This window comes from Eubalaena glacialis, chromosome 1 (assembly GCF_028564815.1).
Source record: "Eubalaena glacialis isolate mEubGla1 chromosome 1, mEubGla1.1.hap2.+ XY, whole genome shotgun sequence".
In the NCBI taxonomy this organism is placed as follows: domain Eukaryota; kingdom Metazoa; phylum Chordata; class Mammalia; order Artiodactyla; family Balaenidae; genus Eubalaena; species Eubalaena glacialis.
In genome coordinates, this window is record NC_083716.1 from 87707800 (window position 1) to 87723917 (window position 16118).

The 16118-nt window shown below is 44.2% G+C and overlaps 1 protein-coding gene across 1 annotated transcript in view; it reads right to left on the reverse strand.

Moving 5' to 3' along the window:
- The window catches only part of KCNK1 (potassium two pore domain channel subfamily K member 1), a 46321-nt gene extending 33932 nt beyond the window's left edge, over window positions 1-12389 (reverse strand). Inside the window, exon 1 of the mRNA XM_061182376.1 lies at window positions 11990-12389. Coding sequence (XP_061038359.1) covers window positions 11990-12344 — 355 coding nt within the window. The 5' untranslated portion in view covers window positions 12345-12389. The remainder of the gene's footprint in view (window positions 1-11989) is intronic.
- Window positions 12390-16118: the final 3729 nt, after the last annotated feature.

A 16118-nucleotide genomic window follows, 5' to 3' on the forward strand; every position in this document is an offset into this window, starting at 1 on the left:
TCCGCAGCTCCAGTCCCCGGGCTAGTGAGAGAAAGCCAGCCCTGCCCGCGGTTAGGAGGGACACTGCCTGGAGGTGCCCTTGCTCTTGGCTGGCCGTGTGGACACTGCAGAGGGCCACACCAGGATGGCAGGAGAAATCCCTAGGACACACGCTCCCCCACCAGCGCTGGGTAGTGACACAGCCCTGCCAGGGAGGGAGATGACCAGCACCGATCAACACAAAAAACGCAGTCGTGGGTGAAGTGAGAGAGGAAATACAGGTGGCAAATATGCCTTTCTAGCCTCCTTCAGATGATCTTTTTAAATAGTAGGCGTTCAGCCAGAGCTGCTAGGAGAACGAATGCAGGCTTAGATCGTGTTCCATAACCCACTAACGGAAGTTTGCATTTTTGTCGCTGTCGTTGTCAATTTCAGTTTTGTCCTTTCCATCTTTAAATATAAGATGCATCGGGGAGGCGGGGCGCACAAGGTGGAAGATTGCTGGTCCCCTTGGCGGGGGTGAGGCTGGGGCTCCGCTCCCCCCGCTGGGCACTGCATCTGCGTCACTGGCCAGTGGCTGTTTTGCTGCCATGGCTCACGTCACAGCACTGGTGGCAGGCAGGTCGTGATGTGGGGGCTTCTCTCCCCGCTCAGAACTTCTCAGTGGGGCATCTGACACCCAGGCAGCTGCGGAATAGCCTCTCCCGCTGCTTTAATTAACTTAACCCACCTAGCACCAGTCTTTAAATAATTGAGCGCCTTGGCAACCGGTGTTCAAACATTTGAAGAATTTTAGTTACAAGAAGGTTTTAACCTTTTAATTCTAGTTTCAAACACTCTGCTTTCCTTCCTGTTACGCACAAGTGGAGGCGACATCAAAAAAACAACATTTGAGAAAAAGAAGAGGATGCTTAGACCATGGACGGCCATGAGCAGGGAGCTATACATATGGGATCATTTCAAGGGGTAATTTGGCAAACTTAAAAAAACAAAATACTCTGAAGAAATGAAAATTACTCAGGTGGTTTTCTGAGTCACATGATAATTTTCCCATCTGTTACACACTGTAAATGTGTTTATTTGAAACTGACAGACTCTGAAAATGTCTAGATCCCTTGTGGGAAAAACAAAAAACTCATGTTTTTCTTATTTACTTCCTAAAACTAGAAGCGACCTAGACTGATTCCTTGGTAACTTTAATGTTAGCTGCTCTTAAAAAAAAGTATACCAAAGATATTTATTTATTGTCTTTCTTTGGACAAAATATAATGTAAATTTTACATTGAACTATATCAAATGCTAAATATACGATTGTTAAACTTAAGAAAATATGAAGTAAACCCTTCTGCCTTTCCCCCCCCCCCAGTTTCCCACACAGCCTTACATAATACTAAAGTAGAAAACGATATGACAGTTTACATGCTCTTTCTTAGCTTGGAGGTTGAAGCACAGAGTTTAAACTATGGTTAAATACATTCATCAAAGTGCAACTCAGCCCAGAGAATTCACATTTTCAATCTGAGTACCTTTCCCTCTTTTCTATTTAAGGACACTCTCTTTCTCCTTCAAGGACAAGTTCAGATATCACCCCTCAAAAGCCTTTAACCTCTGCAGTCAGATAAATGATGCATGTGATGTTACCTGAAATCAAGGCCCGCTGAACAAATGGAAGCAGTTACAGTCTCCCCAGGCCACCACACTGGGGTGAGTGTATGCTTTGTGGAGACCGCTGGACACCCAGTAGGGATCTCAAGTTCAGCAGGCCCACATCTGAGCTCCATCCAACACCCGATCCTTCCCCAGCTTTCCCTCCGTCTCCACACGGCCAGGGGCTCTGACCAAAAACCTAGGGGGGTCCCTCTTGACCACTTTGTCTCACAGATCACATCCAATCCATCAGCAAACCCTGCTGGTTCTATCTGACCACTCTCACCACCTACATCCACCGCCCTTTACTAAAAATCTCCCAGTACTCTCCACTTTGCTGAGAGAACAGCCAGATGCTCTGCAGTGGCCTATGACATCCTCCATCACGGGCCCCACCACTCCCCCTCTCACTGGGATCCAGCCACAGTGGCTTTCCAGCTGCCCCTCCAATATGGGGACCCAGTCCTGGAACACAGTTCCCCAGATGGCTGTGTAATGGCCTCCCACCTCCTTCAGCTCTTTACTCAAATGCCATCTCCTCAGGAAGGCCTCTTTTGGCTTCCTCATCAAAGACCACCCTCCTGGACCCCACCCTGCCCCGAGCACACACTAATACATGCTCCCTAGCTCCTTGGTTCCCTTTGCTGCAGGATGTTTCTCCTTAGGAGATTTATCCCCATGGTATGTACTATGCGTTTAACTTAGTTATCTTGTTTCCTGCATCTCTCCCCCTCCTAGATGGACACATCCAGGAAGGCAAGATCCCCAAGGGCCCAATAAACACTGGCTTAAGAATCCCTTCATCCTTCCTTTAGTTCACCTAGGACCCTTCACAGGGCACTGGGTAGACATGAGGCACTCAGCTACAACTGCTTTTATACTGTGAATAAAAAATATTGCCTGCTATATATCAGTAAACCATGTTGCAGCCATCAAGCCTTCACATTACAGCCGCCCGATCGATCGTGCACCCTGAGACTCAGGATTAGAAGCACAGGATACTGGCCTCAGATAGCCGAGGTACATATCAAAGGAATGAATTCAGTGAGCCCAGACTTTGCATCCTCCCCTACATAGAAAAGCACTAAATTCCTTAACTTGAGAGGTCCGGTTTTCCTTAATTCACAGTAATCTCTTGATGTTCCGACTACCTGGTCTTTGTTGCAAAAACTCCTCTATATCCTGGCTCCCCCCTTTGCCTCTTCAGAGCAGTCCCTCAGAGTTATCTGAGAGGCTGTGTCCCAAGCTTGAAGTCCTCAGAATGTCCGCCGAATAAAACAAAATTCTCAACTTTTAGGCTGTGCAAAATTTTTCAGTCGACAATATGAATAACTTCAAAAGTTATTAAAGCAATTTGGGCCTCTGTTTCTTCATCAAGGCAATGGAATTATATCTAAGGTCTCTTGAAAATGAAGAACATCTTTAGAACCTTCCTCATTTTCCAGAAGAGGAAACAGATTCCCAAGTGTGAAGAAATGTGCCTTAAATCACACTTAATGAGAACCTACTGAGTGCTGGGGATGCGAAGGAAGGCTGAGAATGTGCTCATCCTCAAGACCGCTCTTGGGAGAGGTCAGATAGGAAAACAAATGATGTCAGTACAAGGTGGTAAGTGCTGTAACAGAAGAATGGACTATTCCGACATAAGGTGGTACACAAGGCGTTATGGGAGCCATCAGGCAGAAGGCTCACTGATCAGACTGTGCTTCAGACCAAACAATGAAAACCAGGGTCTGAATAAACCGCAGGAGGCTTCCATAAAGCTGAGTGGAAAGGGGACTGAGGCATCGACTTGATTAAACAGCTTAACTCGGGTCACGGTGCCACCAAAGCAATAACAAGGGCCGGACATGATCATCAGAGCCTCCAACTCTTATTCTCATGTGCAATCTATGGACCACACTCAAGACAAATGAAAACTAGCATTTTTTATTCTGTGTGCTTTTGCTGTCTCTGCTCTGCACCCACTAGCCAGGGTTATACTGACACTGCACGAACTGGGTCTCTGAGTTCCCCGGGAGCTTTCTGCCTAAAGCTCATCACCAGGTATCAATCCAGCCAGGCTTCAGAGGGCAGGCTTCGATTTCACAGAGCCAGTCGACCTGAGCCCGAGTAGCCAATGCAAACAGACTCTGATCTGGGATTGAGCATATGGGAGCCAATTAAAAAACACTGCCCATGTCTAACATAACCCAATTAATCTCTTTAATATAAGAACTGATTGTTAGAGAGGCCGCGATAGTGAGAGGCCCGCGCACCGCGATGAAGAGTGGCCCCCGCTCGCCGCAACTAGAGAAAGCCCTCGCACAGAAACAAAGACCCAACACAGCCAAAAATAAATAAATTAATTTATTTAAAAAAAAAAAAAAGAATTGATTCTGTTTTACTGGTTCAAGAGGAGAAACATGAACACGGCTAGAAAATAACAGACAAGCCCTGCTGGTCTGATTCATGCTCAGGGAGAGAATCACACAGCCCTTTCGGATACAGCCCCTCTATACCTCCAACCCCCCCTTTTTTTTTTTTGCATACCATATCATTTCATTTATATGACATTCTAGAAAAGATACAGCAAAGTAGTCATCAGTTTCTGACTCTGGGTAGAAGAAAGTGACAAGAAAAGAGCATAAAGAAACTTTGTAGGGTGATGGATGTATTCTCTATCTTGATGATGTTGGTGGGAAAATTCATACAGCTGTATACTTAAAAAGGATATATTTTCCCGTACGAAATTACACCTCCATCATCCAGATTTAAAACAAACAATCAAAACAAAGAAACTTATTGGAAAAGAGCAGAGAGACCCATGAGAGTCAAGCAAAAGTATGGCATATTCCTTGAAAACTACAGAATATAGTTTTTATTTGTTGAAAGTGTGGAATAAGAAAGTCGGCAACTCCCCACCCCATTTTCTTCATTTTGACCTCAGGTCAGGGGCACAGCCCTGCCCCGACAGAGAGTGGCCACAAACTCTGAGGGCAAGGAATCCACCGAGAAGGAACAAAGAAAGTCAGAGCATCAACTGAGTGGAGGAGAGAGAAAGAAACATCATGGCGGTGAAGATGACACCTCCGAAGTTGCCCACTTTTCGATAGAGAGACAGCCTTTGTCTCGTGCCAGTAAGAGGCGGTATGATCACACACCAGTCAACGGAGAAGCAAAGCATCTCAGTCTTTCACAGATTTGGCCACAGTTGGGATCGAATGATCACATCTCTTAAGAATAAAATCTACACAGGGCATTCTAACTACGCCAAGGAGAGTGTACAGTGTGGACACCATCTCTGTGTCTGAAGCCAGCTTGTAATAAGTTGACCCACGTGAGTTGGACGTTGGTATGGGTTAAAACGGTTGAGCATTAGCAATTCCACTTGCTCCAAACTTCCAGCACTCTCCTCCTCCAGGACAACAGGTGCTCTGCCCCAACGACGAGCAGTGCCATAAAACTACTTGTCCTGAAAGGCACCAGACTTCTCCCTAGGCTACTGGGATAATTGGAGACTGTATTCTTGACAAGACTTTCAGTTATATCATAAAAGCAACACATACTTTCTTTCAAGATACATTCATTTATAACAGTACAGTATGTCCCAGGTGCCATAAAACAGGCACAGATAACAGCATATTTATAGTCTTGAAAAAAAAAAAACCTTTCAAAATACTGATGTCCTATAGACAGGTATGGGTTTACACATTAAACACTAATATCTACTCTTTGATCATTATTGGAAGGAAATGTTTCTAGAATTTATCACACACATCTCTGTTTTCTTAAACAGAAGCATGTTGAAGTATTGTTCTCGGTATTTCAATTATCAATTCAATATATTTCAATTATGTCAATTACTAGACTGTGTTCTAAAACAAGGATGTCCAATCCAACCCAGGCAAATGAAATTGTTGGCTGCTACAGTAAAGACCTTAAAAATTATGTTTGTGCTCCTATATTTTTTGGGGGAGGGGTGGAGGGGTTATTTGTACAACTAAAAAATAATTACCTGAGTAATTCTGTATTAGTTTGCTGGGGCTGCCATTACAAAGTGACTGGGTGACTTGAACAAAGAAATTTATTTTCTCCCAGTTCTGGAGGCTGGAAGTCCAAGATCAAGGTGTCTGCAGGGTTGGTTTCTTCTGAGGCCTCTCTCCTTGGCTTGCAGACGGCCACCTTCTCACTGGGTCCTCATTTTAACTTAATCACCTCTTCAAAGGTCCTACCTCCAAGTATATAGTCACATGTTGAAGTACTGGGGTGAGGACTTCAACATCTGAATCTGGGGGACAGGAGTCATCCCAAAACAACCCCCTACGCCCAGACACTAGGTAAAACTCAAGTTCTTAATTCAGACACGTCTGGATTCAAATCAAGGCCAGTCACTTCTAGCTCTGTGACCTAGTTAGAGAAGCCACTCAAGCAAAACTTCCGTCCCAGCCTCTGTAAAGTAAGGATAATGACACCTACACCTCATCACTTCCTGGCAATATATGGAAATACTGCCTGGCACACAGTATCATTTTATTTCCCTGGTTTTTAAGGTATGTGTCTTTTCATGACCTTTCTCTTATGTTTGCCTGGAGCTGTGCCTTTCCTTTTTTCATTTTTTAGGGGCTTGAAAACCAGATCATTGAATTTGTTAGAATTAAATGTAAAGGCTCAAAATCAAGACCAAAGGCTCTGCTGTGAATAAACAGTGCAAACGTCTGCGCGTGGGATGTCAGATCTCTCTTCTGGCTGGTAGAGTCTGCTTGTTTGCTTCTGGTGGAATTTCCTTCCTCGTTGTCATTTCTGCTCCAGATATAATACAGTATTTACCGCACATTTTAGATAAGGTAATCCCAACATGAAGTGTAGCTTTGTCACCATTAAAAAAAAAAGAAAAAAAGCAGTGTGTCACAGATTTGACCAAAAACTAGTGACACATCCTATAATAAACAATCATTTGTTCTGGAAGAGGCTATGGGTGGCAGTGCATAATTTAAATGTTGCAAACCACTTAAAAAAACAGCACAAAGAAACCTGAGAAGCTAAACTGTCTTCTAGAAAGTTTTCCAAAAGGAAGTAAGGCACTTAGAACTCCTCTGACTTAGAGTTCCTTCCAAGCATTATTTTAAGGAGGGGTTGGCAAACTTTTTCTACAAAAGGCCACAGTTAATATTTTAGGGCACGTGGGCCTCTAGTTTCTGTCGCAACTCTCAGCTCTGCCATTGGACGTGGAAAGCAACCATAATACAGAAGCAAATGGGTGTGCGGCTGTACAGCAATAAAATTCGTTTATGGATGCTGAAATGTGATTTCCAAAAAACTTTAATGTGTCAGGAAGTACTGTTTTCCTTTTGACTTTTTTCCAGCTATTTGAAGATATAAAAACCATTCTTAGCTTGGGACACACAAAAATAGGTGGTGGGTCAGATTTGACCCTGAAGCCATAGTTCACCCACCCCTATTCTATTCTAAGAGCTCAATAAATATCTGTTGTCGGTGAAAATACACTTCTCCTTCTGAAAATAATCTGAAAGCTAAGGATCCATCAGGCACCTCCCATTACCTTTTCCCACCTTCTTTTTTTGAAAACTGCCAGTGCTGCCGACCTGACTAAAACAAAGGCCATTAGAAAACAAGCCAAATTAAGTTCCTTTTCTGAGCCCTTTAAATAAGAGTCTTAAAACACCTCTTCATAAAGAGGGACAAGGCAGCATTCCTACAAAGGACGGAAACGGGGACTGAGCAATCGTGTGGACCCCATACTCATAAAGCAGCAAAGGTCGAGGCAGCTTTAATCACATATACATACAAAAACTGTATATTTTCCCCATCCACCATCATGATAGAGCCTTGCTTAGGGGGATGAATACTGAAGCAAATATGTAGTAAACTGACATGACAAACTGTTCTTTTTTATTATTATTATTAATCCCAGAAATACAAAATTAGCTTAATTAATATAGTTCAATAATATATTATAGCATATTAAAGATAGAAAGTTAAAAATGACAAAATTATGTCATTAGAGAAAAAAAGCATTTGTCAACAAGCAAAAACTCTTTCATAGTAAAAATGCTCAATAAACACTTAATAGAAGAGGACTTCACCCTGATAAACAGAATATATGCCATTTCATTTTGTTGATTATTTCCTTTGTGTAGAAGCTTTTGAGTTTGATGTAGTCCCACTTTTGTACTCTGGGCTTTGCTACCTGTGATTTTCATGTGAAATCCAAGAAACGTTGCCACGACCAACGTCCAAGAAGTTTTCCTTATGTTTTTTGAGGAGTTTTACAGTTCTAAGTCTGTGTTTAAGTCTTGCTTACAAATGGAATATTAGTTGGCCATAAAAAAGAAGCAAATCTTGCCATTTGCAGCAACATGGATGGACCTAGAAATCATCATATTATGTGAAGCAAGTCAGACAAACATCACTCGATATCACTGGTATGTGGAATCCCATTTAAAAAATGATACAAATGAACTTATTTACAAAACAGAAACAGACTCACAGACCCTGAAAACAAACCCATGGCTACCAAAGGGGAGATGTTGGGGGGAGGGACAAATCAGGAGCCTGGGTTGAACATACCCCTTGGTTCTTCTTTTTCAAAAATTAGCATAGCTATCAGCAAAACCTTTTCACTCCATATAAACTTTTAACACCTTGTGTTAAGTACTGAAATTTATGTACAGAATAGTATATCAAACATATTTGTATATTTAAAAATTATTATAAAGACAACTATCTAAACACCATCTAAATTACAAAATGTAACACACTAGTAACTAAGAAGACACACATGAGACCCTCCAGAATAACACTCTGTGCTGCCATTTTATTAGTAACTACCCTCTAGATGTCTGTAGTAATCATTTTTATACATATCATATTGTTGTTGTTTATGGTTCCCTTATTTTAGGTAAAATTTACACACGGTCAAATGTACAAATCCAAAGTTCAAAATTCAATGTATTTGGATAAATTCATACACCGGTGTCAACTACAGTCCTATCAATAAGCAGATTACTTCCATCACCCCAGAAATTACTTTTGTGCTCATTCCTCATTCAGAATTATCCCCTAGTCCTTACCTCTCTTCCACTGTATATTTCACTAGATGTTAATTTTGTTTATTCTAGAACATCACATAAACGGAATTACAGACTAATACTTTTTTGTATTTGGCTTTTGCTCAGAATATTGTACATGAAATTCATACCTGTTTTTTGGACAAACTGTTCTTAAGAATGAATGAGATTGCTCACCATTTTATATGGCTACTGAGGACAACTTTAATAAAAATTATTTCTTACTCTCCAAGTGTCACCTAGACATTATTTCTTTAATCCTTGAAAAAAAAAAATCACAGTAGAAAAGTTATGTGGGAAATACCCACATGTATAATAACCTTTTATTTTTTTATTTATTTTTTTCCCTCCTTTTATTTTTATACAACCCTGCCCTCTGAAAAGGTAAAAGTGGACTGCAATTTCTCCCATGCTCACGATTTCCATGTAGATGTTGCTGTAGATCTTTTTATAATCAAGAAGTCAAGAGATGTTCAATTATTTGCTGGAAATAATTCAGAGTCCTTGGCAGAGCAAAGAATGAAGAGAACATTGCTGAATTACCAACTTAAGGCTTCTTCCAAACAGACCATGAAGGAAGGCTTTACCCATTTCTTTCCAGAAATGGAAGCTTGTACTTTCTGGGAGAAGATTCTGCGATCAGTGAGTTCATGTTCCTGTGTTACGATGATGACTACCAAGAACCGCATCTTTGTAACGCCCACTGTTACCATTCTGGCCAAGCCAGGGGTTGACTGCACTGATTGACAGGGTGACAATTATCTCAGTGAGTTGCCATCATCTGTGGTAGAAGAGTTTTTAAAAAATTACAGCTGGCCGGGGGTGGGGGGGTGGGGTGGGATGAATTGGGAGATTGGGATTGACATATATACACTAACATGTATAAAATGGGTAACTAATAAGAACCTACTGTATAAAAAAATAGACCAAATAAAATTCAAAAAGAACAAAAAATTACAGCATGTCTAATATCTACCTGAAGAGAAGCATAAACCACGATTCCAATTCATTTGAGTTGCCTGGTACTTTTCCAGAAAATATTTTTCTAGCAATGAAGTACACTAGATTGACCCTAAAAATTACCTGATCCTCTGCCACAAAAGCAGTTAACACATGGAACATCAAACATGTCACAGGATGGGTCAATATAAAACCGAGAAAAGAATTATCTATGATTTAAAATAAAATTGTACATTTTTATTAACATTCTATTTGAATTAATAAATTCTATTCTATCAACGACAAGAATTCACTGATTTGCTAATTTTACAAACCAAGAGGCAAATGTTTTTCATCTAGTTTATCCTTAAGTGCCCCCTTGCACTGATTTCCTAAATGAACTCTTGTTTTGCCTGAATACACACTTTCTTAGGAACTACAATGCAATCCGAATACCAATAATAAGACATCTTTCCCCACCTTTTTTTTTTTTTTTTTTAACAAGAACTGCAGATTTTCCTAGTTGCAAAAAGGGAGGGAGGGAATCTGGGAAAGAACTGTCTGTTCAAGATGTAAACTAGTATTTTTGACATTTAATTAGGTGCATCTGATGTTGAGATTATACAAGAGCTGCGTCAGTGATGGAAAATCCCACCCAGGAGCAGCAAACCTGTTCTTTTCCTCATAATACTGTTCTTACTCCTGTTCCATCTTTGAAGTCCCGTTACTTAGTAAGTATCTAAAAGTTATCATCATTCTCCATAATATTTACCCAACATTGTGACCTAGTTGTAGACCTTCTGCAGCTCAGTGAAACCACTTACTTCTGCAGAGAAGAAATGATTCCCGATTTCGCACAAACATACTCCAAAGGAAAGACAAGGTGAGTTCTAAAGGATCTAAGGAACAGAGTGAGGTAAAGACAGCCAAAGCTGGACTGGTCGGGAGAAAAAAAACTAAAGAGCAGCGTTGGAAAAGTTCAAAAGTAAGATAACAGGTCTGTCTTAAGGCTACTTTTAGAAAGCATCACAATACAGAGTAGAATTCTACTTCTGTTTATTGCAGGGCAGACTCCTGTCAGTTTAGTAATTCACCCCACACTTCTGAATCACCATATTACGTGATACCTGGATAGTATACCGTTACTTATTACCAAATAATTAGCAGAACTGGGTTTAACCCAAGGGGATAATAAAGAAATAAACCCTGGGAGGCGGCGAGAGGGTATGGGGAGAAGGCAGAATCCGAGAAACACAAAGTTGATTCACCTGTAAAGGTGGGGGGATGGGGTACTGCACGTCCCTGGCAGGGAAATCACGAGGCCCAGGTTCCAGGACGACACCGGCAACCAGGAAGCGTGTGACCTTGTGGAAGCCAAGATGGACTGTTCAAAGAACTGACCTCATGGATAGACACGGGACGGCGCGCTGCATGCTCTCTGAGACCACTTTCCAGGGTCCAGATCCCAAAGGATAACACCTCCCCCTCAGGTATATACGTGCCTCACTTAGCCACCGCTGGGACAACTCAGCCTGCTCCATCCAATCTGGCACAGTTTCGGCGCCCTGGAGCGTGGGGCCGGCCTCCTCCCGCCCCCAGGACATCCTCCATCCGAGAACGTCCTGCCGGGTGAGCGGTGCGAGCGAAGTGGCGCTTAGGAGTTGAAGGGTGGCCTCGCACACGGAAAGTTGAAAAAACAAAAAAAAAATGCTGAATCAAGGTGCCCCCATTTTGCCGGTTGACGGGCAATCGGATGCTCCCTTCCCTCATCCCTCCTCCCGCTCCGAAAAGAAACCGGATCGGCCTGTGCGCTCAGAGGTCACCTGCGAAGAACAGAGCGACACGTCACTCGGCTAACCCTAAAACGGCCCCCGCGATAGAAAAGAGCCGAAAACACCACTGCATCATCCGAAGAGAGGCCCCCTCCGGAAGGTGACCCTTTAACGCTTTCTCCTTCGGTTCCGCAGCCTCGGCCGGGCGGGATGGGGGCGGGAGGGAGGTGAGCGCCCTCGGAGCACCGGAGAGTTTCCACCAGCCCCGGCCTCGCCGCGCGCTGGCCAGGACTGTACCGACTCCAAGCGGACGGTCCGGTGTAGGATGTCGCGAACTAAAAACCGCAGCCCGAGGGACCCCTGCAGCCGCCCAGGCCGAAGGGTTAGGGACCACGATCCAAGAGTTCCGGGCGGCCACCCCCGAGTCGCGCTCTGAGGCCGCCTCGCCGGCTTCCGGCGCCGCGGAGCCGGTCCCCAGTGATCAGAGCCGGAGGGGCCCGGGGATGGAAGGAGGAAGGGGGGGTGGGCGGATCAGGGGGCCGATCGGGGATCGGGGCCGGGGGCGCGGGGCGGGCCTCCTACCTGTGGTGGAGAGCACGGTGCTGGCGAAGAAGAGCGCGGAGGTGAAGTCCCAGTTCCAGTTGCCCGAGGCGTTGCTGAGCACCGACACGCCGTAGTTGCTGGCCTCCAGCACCCGGCCCAGGAACTGCTCGAGCTGCGGCTCCGACAGGCACTCGTGCTCCTCCAGGAAGCGCCGCTTCAGCTTGCGCAGCTCCTGGCGCAGCAGGTCCTCGTAGGGCAGCTCCACCGACGAGAAGACCACGGCGCCGAACACCAGGTAGAGCAGGTAGCCGAGCACCAGGAAGCCGAAGCACCAGGCCGAGCGGTGCCGCTCCACCAGGCGCACGCACGAGCTGCCGGCCAGGGACTGCAGCATCTTCTCCGCCGTCCGGCCGCGAGGCCCGCGCCGCAGACCGGCCCGCCGCCCGCCCGCCCGCCCGCCCGCCCGCTCCGGAGAGCTTCTTCGCCCTTCTTTTCCTGTTTCCTTGCAAATAGAAAAAACCCAGATGATGTGGCGCTGACGTGGTGGCCGGTTCAGGTAGCCCGAGACCCGCCCGAGACCGCCGAGCAAACTTGCAGGCTGCGCGGGGGGCTGGGCGCGCGGCCGGGGAGCCTCCGCCCTTGACTCCGCCCCCCGGGCCGCCCGGACCCCGCCCCGCCCCGCCGCGCGGCGCCTGTGGCTCTCCGCCCGGGTTCCCCCTCCCAGCCCGCCCGAGCGCCCGGCAGGCGGGGTAAGAGGGAGTGTGTGCTTGCGTGTGTGTGTGTGTGTATACACACTTCTGGGCTGTTCGCTCCCGCTCCAAGACCCCAGTCCCAGCTACACCGTTTCCCACCTATTTCTTCTTAAAGCCACTATTACAACAAAGAGAGCGCTGGAATACTTTCCATCTTCTCTTACTGGGCGGAGCGGGTTGAGCAATCTGGTGCCAGTGATGATGGTGAAAAGACCGGAATCTCATGGCTGGAAGGCACCTGGAACCTGAAGAGGAAGGCAGAGTTTTGGAAAAGCCACATTTCTTTAGAACGTGAAGAGTGAAGAAAGGTCCCAATATGTCAACTACCAGAAGCAACTGAGCTTTCCCGAGTGGCGTTTCTTTTTAAGGGGACGCCCTTGCTGTGGGCCAGAGTCTAGTTGGTGCACCCTTTTTGCAAAGGCAATTTGAGGGTAGGTTTCAAGAGCCTTGAAAGAGTTTATGTGCTCTGACACTGTGATGTGTCCTAAGAAAAAATAATCAGGGAGACAAGATTTATAGAGAAGGCTGTTCATAAACAATATATATCTATATTATATACGAAATAATGAAGTCAGGAACAATCTAACTATTCCAAAATAGAGGAATGGTTAAATGAATTATGATATCTCTAAAAAAGAATGAAATAATGCCATCTGCAGCAACGTGGATGGACCTAGAGATTATCATACTGAGTGAAGTTGGTCAGATAAAGAAAGACAAATACCAGATGATATTTTTATGTGGAATCTAAAATATGACACAAATGAACTCTTCTATGAAACAGATTCACAGACATAGAGAATAGACTTGTGGTTGCCAAGCGGGAGGGGGTGTCAGGGAGGGATGGATTCAGAGTTTGGGATTAGCAGATGCAAACTATTATATATACGATGGATAAACAACAAGGTCCTACTGTATAGCACAGGGAACTATATTCAGAATCCTGTGATAAACCATAATGGAAAAGAATATGAAAAAGAATGTATATATGTATGACTGAATCCCTTTGCTGTACACCAGAAACTAACACAACATTGTAAATCAACTATACTTCAATAAAATATTGTAAATTAAATAAATAAATTATGGTGTCTCTACAGCATGGTTACCATATTAAAGATGTGTTTAAAGACTACTGAAGCTAAGCGATCTCATGTATAGAGTATATATGGTCTTATGTATAGAATCTCAAATATGTAAAATATTTGCATTTTGTATTGTAAAACAGAACTATCTGCATAATAGATCTACTGCAAATCAAACCAGCTCCTAAGAGTTGTCTTTGGATGATAGTAGAGTGTATAGGTGACATTTATTTCTTTGACATTTTTATATTTTTAAAAATTTTCTAAAGTGGACCTTTTTTTTTGGGGGGGGGGCAGTGCTCTGAAGCTTGTGGGATCTTAGTTCCCTGACCAGGGATTGAACCCGTGACCTCAGCAGTGAAAGCGCAGAGTCCTAACCACTGGACTGCCAGGGAGTTCCCTACAGTGGACCTATTTTTGTCATCCAGAGAAATATTAAAAATAAACAAAACTGAATTCTTTAGTACAATTATTTAGTACAATTCCTATCTGCCTACTTTAAGAAATTCCAAAAAAAAAAAAAAAAAACACCCAACCAAATGAAAATCTTTTTGTGTTCATTTATTTAGAAATTTTCATGGAAATCTTTAACATCCTCATCAGTGGTTTTTTTTTACTTTCAGTAAATGAGCTTACCTCCTCCTTTACTCGGAGGATTGAAGTCATCCCTCTCCTTTACTTGTCTTCACTTCAAAATCTCTTAATCAGTAATCTACTTCTTTCCTTTGCTGTTACCCTGAGGAAAACAGCTCCTGCTTATTTTCAAGGTGAAGTCTTGAAGCCACCACTCCCAGCCCTTCAGCCTCCAGGAATCTTCACCTCCCCAGCCAGTCCTTTACTCTTTTATAACTTGAATCTTGCTGCTCTGCTAGCTCTTTTCTCTCTGCTTCAAAAAATCACCTCGAGTCTACACCATCCCGTAACACGGTCTCTGCCGTGCTCTGTAACCCTTGCCCCTCCTACCGTATCCTTCTTGATCTTTGCCAATGTGACATGTCGGGGGACCTCCATGCTCCCAAGGTCACCTCCGCCTGCGGCACACCCTCATTGTCCTTCTGCCTCTCGTGGTGCCTTTTCTCCCAGTGTCACTGTTTGTTTGTTTGGCCTCAGTGTCTCTGCTCATGTGTTTCAGACAGTCCCTGCCCCAATCTCTATCTGTGATGTACCACATGTACCTGTCCTTCAGGGCCTGCTTAAATGCCATACCTCATCCGCAACACCTCGATGCTCCGGGGGGATGTGATTTCTTCCTCCTCCCAAACCACTGAACTCTTTGAACACTGCATTTTGTGGGGTACATGTGTTAACAACTGCATACACCAGTGTGGTTTTATCATCGTGCACTCAAATATACATATACATATATGGCAGCTTTAACACATGGTTGCAAATTCTTTGACCCTTTTCTCATCAAAAGGTAGGGTTTTGTGTTTCCTACTCCTGAAACTCTGTGGGCTTGTGACTCTTTCAACCAACAGAGGTGACACTAGGTGATTTCAAGGTTGGGTCATAGAAGGCCAGCAGCTTCAGACATCGTTCACTGGAACACCCCTCTCTTGGAGCCCCCAGCCATAACTTAAGATCTCTGATTACCTTGAGGTTTATCAAGGTAAACTGCCATGCTGGAGAGGCTGTGTGTAGGCTTTCCAGGTGACAGTTCCAGTAGAACGAGCCTCCCCACCATCCCCACTGAGGCCCAGGACATGCCAGGTTCAACCCCCCAGATCCGGCCATCCACCTGCTGAACGCCACCCAGGGACCTCTGTCAATGTCCCCTGCAACAGAAGAATCTCCCAGCTGAACTTGGCTTGAATCACGAGCTCTAATAAAGTAGGTGTTGTTTTCAGCCATGAAGTTTGGGGGGAGCTTTTTAAGTAATGATAGAGGACCCAGGACAGCATGCATCTGGACTATGCCTAACTTTAAAACTCATCATTAGATGTTTTCTTCCAATGTGTTTGCTGTTCTTTCCCATATTTCACTTCTCTGGCCGAGGCTCTTGCTCAGTTCCATATAACAGCTAGACCAGGGATACCAAATACTTTTAAATCACCTGCTTTATGGCTGAGTAGTATTCCATTGTATATATGTACCACATCTTCTTTATCCATTCCTCTGCCAGATCGACATTTAGGTTGCTTCCATGTGTTGGCTACTGTAAATAATGCTGCAATGAACATTGGGGTGCATTTGTCTTTTCGAATTATGGTTTTCTCCAGAGTTCAGGGTTAACAGATACACACTACTATATATAAAATAGATAAACAACAAGGACCTACTGTATAGCACAGGAAACTCTACTCAATATTATGTAGTAACCTATATGGGAAA